A 6952-nucleotide genomic window follows, 5' to 3' on the forward strand; every position below is an offset into this window, starting at 1 on the left:
AGGCCGACTAAGAATCCCTAAGCCTAGCTGGGAAGGTGACTGCATCCACCTTTAAACATGGGGCTTGCCACTCAGCACACACCTGACCAATGAGGTAGGAAAGAGAGCTCACTAAAATGTTAATTAGGCAAAAACAGGAGGTAAAGAAATAGCCAATCATCTATTGCCTGAGAGCACAGCGGGAGGGACAATGATCAGGATATAAACTCAGGCATTCCAGCCGGCAAGGGCTACCCTCTTTGGGTCCCCTCCCTTTGTATGCGAGCTCTGTTTTCACTCTATTAAATCTTGCAACTGCACTCTCTTCTGGTCTGTATTTGTTATGGCTCTAGCTGAGCTTTTGCTCGCCGTCCACCACTGCTGTTTGCCGCCATCACAGACCCGCTGCTGACTTCCATCCCTCTGGATCCGGCAGGGTGTCCGCTGTGCTCCTGATCCAGTGAGGCACCCATTGCCACTCCCAATCGGGCTAAAGGCTTGCCATTGTTCCTGCATGGCTAAGTGCCTGGGTTCGTCCTAATTGAGCTGAACACAAGTCACTGGGTTCCATGGTTCTCTTCTGTAACCCATGGCTTCTAATAGAGCTATAACGCTTACTGCGTGGTCGAAGATTCCATTCCCTGGAATCTGTGAGGCCAAGAACCCTAGGGCAGAGAAAACAAGGCTTGCCACCATCTTGGAAGCAGCCCACTGCCATCTTGGGAGCTCTTTGAGCAAGGACCCCCCGGTAACATTTTGGTGACCACAAAGGGACCTCCAAAGCGGTGAGTAATATTGGATCACTTTCACTTGCTATTCTGTCCTATCCTTCCTTAGAATTGGAGGAAAATACCAGGCACCTGTCGGCTGGTTAAAAATGATTAGCGTGGCTGCTGGACTTAAGACTCAGGTGTGAGGCTGTTTGGGGAAAGGCACACCTCACCAGTTCAGAATTATTCTAAGTCAAAAAAGCAAAAAGGTAGCTTACTAACTCAAAAATCTTAAAGTATGGGGCTGTCTGTTAAAAAAAAAAAAAAAAGGTAATTTAACACTAACCACTGATAATTCCCTTAACCCAGCAAATTTCCTAACAGGGGATTTAAATCTTAATTACCATACAAAGGTCCGACCAGATCTAGGTGGAACTCCCTTCAGGACAGGATGATAGATGGTTCCTCCCAGGTGATTGAGGAAAAAACCACAATGGGTATTCAGTAGTTGATATGAGACTCTTGTGAAAGCAGAGTTTGAAAAATCGCCTAATAATTGGTCTCCTCAAACGTGCAACCTGTTTGCATTCAGCCAAGCCTTAAAGTACTTACAGAATCAAAAAAACTATCTCAATCCTGACTCAAAAGTTTACCTACACCCTCTCTGAAATGAATTTGCATAAGAACTGCTTTTATGGGAATGCATCTTGATGGGGCAGCTGGGTTGTTATGAAATACTCAGGAACCCAGCCCAGCTCTAGGACTCACCTCTGAGCACAAAGGCAATGTTGGGCACGCTGGTAAAGGACCACTAGAATCCAGCAGCTCGGACCCCTTTCTTTGTGGTCAAGAAAGGCGGGAAAACAGGTGCAGGGCTGCTACATCGGTGAGTGTAACTAATCCAATAAGCAGAGGTCCATGGGCGGTTACACACCCTGGAAAGGAACTCACCTCTGAGCACAAAGGCAATGTTGGGCATGCTAGTAAAGTACCACTAGAACCCAGCAGCCCAGACCCCTTTCTTTGTGGTCAAGAAAAGTGGGAAAAGGGGTGCAGGACTGCTACATCGCTGAGCGTAACTAATCCGATAAGCAAAGGTCCATGGGTGGTTACGCACCCTGGAAAAGAATAAGCATTAGGCCCTTAGAGGACACTCTAGGACTAATGCTCATCGGAAAATGACTAGCATCCCCATGCTGGCATCCCTATGTTCTTTTTTCAGATGGGAAACGTTCCCCCCGCCAATGCAAAAATGCCCCTAAGATATATTCTGGAGAATTGGGACGATTTTGACCCTCAGACGCTAAGAAAGAAACGACTTATATTCTTCTGCAGTACTGCCTGGCCACGCTATCCTCTTCAAGGGGGAGAAACCTGGCCTCCTGAGGGAAGTATAAATTATAATACCATCTTACAGCTAGACCTCTTTTGTAGAAAAGAAGGCAAATGGAGTGAAGTGCCATATGTACACATTTTCTTTTCATTAAGAGACAGCTCGCAATTATTTAAAAAGTGAGATTGATGCCCTACAGGAAGCCCTCAGAGTCTACTTCCCTACCGCGGTGTCCCCTGACTCCTTCCCCAACTAATAAAGACCCACCCTTCCACCCAAATGGTCCAAAAGGAGATAGACAAAGGGGTAAACAATGAACTAAAGACTGCCAATATTGCCCTATTATGCCCCCTCCTCCAGTGGGAGGAGGAGAATTCAGCCCATCCAGAGTGCATGTACCTTTTTCTCTCTCAGACTTAAAGCAAATTAAAATAGACCTAGGTAAATTCTCAGATAACCCTGATGGCTATATTGATGTTTTACAGGGGTTAGGACAATCCTTTGATCTGACATGGAGAGATATAATGTTACTGCTAAATCAGACACTAACCCCAAATGAAAGAAGTGCCGCCGTAACTGCAGCCCGAGAGTTTGGTGATCTCTGGTATCTCAGTCAGGTCAATGATAGGATGACAACAGAGGAAAGAGAAGGATTCCCCACAGGCCAGCAGGCAGTTCCCAGTGTAGACCCTCATTGGGACGCAGAATCAGAACATGGAGATTGGTGCTGCAGACATTTGCTAACTTGCGTGCTAGAAGGACTAAGGAAAACTAGGAAGAAGCCTGTGAATTATTCAGTGATGTCCACTATAACACAGGGAAAGGGAGAAAATCCTACTGCCTTTCTGGAGAGACTAAGGGAGGCATTGAGGAAGCATACCTCCCTGTCACCTGACTCTATCGAAGGCCAACTAATCTTAAAGGATAAGTTTATCACTCAGTCAGCTGCAGACATTAGAAAAAAGCTTCAAAAGTCTGCCTTAGGCCCAGAGCAAAACTTAGAAACCCTATTGAACTTGGCAACCTTGGTTTTTTACAATAGAGATCAGGCGGAGCAGGCAGAACGGGACAAACAGGATAAAGAAAAGGCCACCGCTTTAGTCATGGCCCTCAGGCAAGCGGACTTTGGAGGCTCTGGAAAAGGGAAAAGCTGGGCAAATTGAATGCCTAATAGGGCTTGCTTCCAGTGTGGTCTACAAGGACACTTTAAAAAAGATTTTCCAAGTAGAAATAAGCTGCCCCCCTCATCCATGCCCCTTATGTCAAGGGAATCACTGGAAGGCCCACTGCCCCAGGGGATGAAGGTCCTCTGAGTCAGAAGCCACTAACCAGATGATCCAGCAGCAGGACTGAGGGTGCCTGGGGCAAGCGCCAGCCCATGCCATCACCCTCACAGAGTCCCGGGTACGCTTGACCATTGATGGCCAGGAGGTTAACTGTCTCCTAGACACTGGAGTGGCCTTCTCAGTCTTACTCTCCTGTCCCGGACAACTGTCCTCTAGATCTGTCACTATCCAAGCGGTCCTAGGACAGCCAGTCACTAGATACTTCTCCCAGCCACTGACTTGTGACTGGAGAACTTTACTCTTTCCACATGCTTTTCTAATTATGCCTGAAAGCCCCACTCCCTTGTTAGGGAGAGATATTCTAGCAAAAGCAGGGGCCATTATACACCTGAACATAGGAGAAGGAACACCCATTTGTTGTCCCCCGCCTGAGGAAGGAATTAATCCTGAAGTCAGGGCAACAGAAGGACAATATGGACGAGCAAAGAATGCCCATCTTGTTCAAGTTAAACTAAAGGATTCGACCTCCTTTCCCTACCAAAAGCAGTACCCCCTTAGACCCAAGGCCCAACAAGGGCTCCAAAAGATTAATGACCTAAAAGCCCAAGGCCTAGTAAAACCATGCAATACCCCCTGCAATACTCCAATTTTAGGAGTACAGAAACCCAACAGACAGTGGAGGTTAGTGCAAGATCTCAGGATTATCAATGAGGCCGTTGTCCCTCTATACCCAGCTGTACCTAACCCTTATACTCTGCTTTCCCAAATACCAGAGGAAGCAGAGTGGTTCACGGTCCTGGACCTTAAGGATGCCTTTTTCTACATCCCTGTACATACTGACTCTCAATTCTTGTTTGCCTTTGAAGATCTTCAAACCTAACGTCTCAACTCACCTAGACTATTTTACCCCAAGGGTTCAGGGATAGCCCCCATCTATTTGGCCAGGCATTAGCCCAAGACTTGAGCCAATTCTTATACCTGGACCCTCTTGTTCTTCAGTACATGGGTGATTTACTTTTAGCCACCCATTCAGAAACCTTGTGCCATCAAGCCACCCAAGCGCTCTTAAATTTCCTAGCTACCTGTGGCTACAAGTTTGCCAAACCAAAGTCTCGGCTCTGCTTACAGCAGGTTAAATACTTAGGGTTAAAATTATCCAAAGGCACCAGAGCCCTCAGTGAGGAATGTATCCAGCCTATACTGGCTTATCCTCATCCCCAAACCCTAAAGCAACTAAGAGGCTTCCTTGGCATAACAGGTTTCTGCTGAATATGGATTCCCAGGTACGGCAAAATAGCCAGACCATTATATACATTAATTGAGGAAACTCAGAAAACCAATACCCATTTAGTAAGATGGATACCTGAAGCAGAAGAGGCTTTCCAGGCCCTAAAGCAGGCCCTAACCCAAGCCCCAGTGTTAAGCTTGCCAATGGGGCAAGACTTTTCTTTATATGTCACAGAAAAAACGGGAATCGCTCTAAGAGTCCTTACATGGGTCCGAGGGATGAACTTGCACCCCATGGCATATCTGAGTAAGGAAATTGATGTAGTGGCAAAGGGTTGGCCTCACTGTTTACGGGTAGTGGCGGCAGTAGCAGTCTTAGTATCTAAAGCAGTTATAATAATACAGGGAAGGGATCTTATTGTGTGGACATCTCATGATGTGAACAGCATACTCACTGCTAAAGGAGACTTGTGGCTGTCAGACAACTGTGAGGAAAGTAACTAAAATCTAAATCCCCATGGCCCTCCCTTATCATATTTTTCTCTTTACTGTCCTCTTACCCCCTTTCACTCTCACTGCACCCCCTCCATGCCACTCTATGGCCAGTAGTTCCCCTTACCAAGAGTTTCTATGGAGAATGCGGCTTCCCAGAGATATTGATGACCCATCATATAGGAGTTTATCTAAGGGAAACCCCACCCATATGCCCACACCCATATGCCCCGCAACTGCTATAACTCTGCCACTCTTTGCATGCATGCAAATACTCACTATTGGACAGGGAAAGTGATTAATCCTAGTTGTCCTGGAGGACTTGCAGCTGCTGTCTGTTGGACTTACTTCACCCACACCGGTATGTCTGATGGGGGTGGAGTTCAAGATCAGGCAACAGAAAAACATGCAAAGGAAGTAATCCCTCAACTGACCCAGGTACCTGGCACCCCTAGCCCCTACAAAGGACTAGATCTCTCAAAACTACATGAAACCCTTCATACCCATACTTGCCTGGTGAGCCTACTTAATACCACCCTCACTGGGCTCCATGAGGTCTTGGCCCAAAACCCTACTAACTGTTGGATGTGCCACCCCCTGCACTTCAGGCCATACATTTCAATACCTGTACCTGAACAATGGAACAACTTCAGCACAGAAATAAATACCACTTCCATTTTAGTAGGACCTCTTGCTTCCAATCTGGAAATAACCCATACCTCGAACCTCACCTGTGTAAAATTTAGCAATACTATAGACACAACCAACTCCCAATGCATCAGGTGGGTAACTCCTCCCACACAAATAGTCTGTCTACCCTCAGAAATATTTTTTGTCTGTGGTACCTCAGCTTATCGTTGTTTGAATGGCTCTTCAGAATCTATGTGCTTCCTCTCATTCTTTGTGCCCCCTGTGACCATCTACACTGAACATGATTTATACAGTCATGTTGTACCTAAGCTCTGCAACAAAAGGGTACCCATTCTTCCTTTTGTTATCGGAGCAGGAGTGCTAGGTGGACTAGGTACTGGCATTGGTGGTATCAAAACCTCTACTCAGTTCTACTACAAACTATCTCAAGAATTAAATGGTGACATTGAATGGGTCACCGACTCCCTGGTCACCTTGCAAGATCAACTTAACTCCTTAGCAGCAGTAGTCCTTCAAAATCGAAGAGCTTTAGACTTGCTAACTGCCAAAAGAGGGGGAATCTGTTTATTTTTAGTGGAAGAATGCTGTTATTACGTTAATCAATCTGGAATTGTCACCGAAAAAGTTAAAGAAATTCAAGATCGAATACAACATAGAGCAGAGGAGCTTCAAAACACCAGACCCTGGGGCCTTCTCAGCCAATGGATGCCCTGGATTCTCCCCTTCTTAGGACCTCTAGCAACTATAATACTGTTACTCCTCTTTGGACCCTGTATCTTTAACCTCCTTTTTAAGTTTGTCTCTTCCAGAATTGAAGCTGTAAAGCTACAAATGGCTCTTCAAATGGAGCCCCAGATACAATCAATGACTAAAATCTACTGTGGACCCCCGGACCAGCCTGCTAGTGCATGCTCCCATGTTAATGACATTGAAGTCACCCCTCCTGAGGAAATCTCAATGCACAACCCCTACTACGCCTGAATTCAGCAGGAAGCAGTTAGAGCAGTCATTGACCAACCTCCCCAATAGCACTTGGGTTTTCCTGTTGAGAGGGGGGACTGAGAGACAGGACTAGCTGGATTTTCTAGGCCGACTAAGAATCCCTAAGCCTAGCTGGGAAGGTGACTGCATCCACCTTTAAACACAGGGCTTGCAACTTAGATCACACCTGACCAATGAGGTAGGAAGGAGAGCTCACTAAAATGCTAATTAGCAAAAACAGGAGGTAAAGAAATAGCCAATCATCTATTGCCTGAGAGCATAGCGGGAGGGAC

The 6952-nt window shown here is 46.2% G+C and overlaps 1 protein-coding gene and 1 pseudogene across 1 annotated transcript; both read left to right on the top strand.

Moving 5' to 3' along the window:
• The first annotated feature begins 1911 nt into the window (after nucleotides 1-1911).
• LOC134809763 (uncharacterized) lies at nucleotides 1912-3185 on the top strand (annotated as a pseudogene).
• A 1867-nt stretch (nucleotides 3186-5052) lies between these two features.
• LOC129143730 (syncytin-1-like) lies at nucleotides 5053-6679 on the top strand. The gene is given in 3 exon segments (XM_054683018.1): nucleotides 5053-5236; nucleotides 5239-6633; nucleotides 6636-6679. Coding segments are annotated over 3 exon segments (1623 nt in total).
• The last annotated feature ends 273 nt before the right edge of the window (nucleotides 6680-6952 follow it).

The sequence above is a fragment of the Pan troglodytes genome, chromosome 3 (assembly GCF_028858775.2).
Source record: "Pan troglodytes isolate AG18354 chromosome 3, NHGRI_mPanTro3-v2.0_pri, whole genome shotgun sequence".
NCBI classification, from domain to species: domain Eukaryota; kingdom Metazoa; phylum Chordata; class Mammalia; order Primates; family Hominidae; genus Pan; species Pan troglodytes.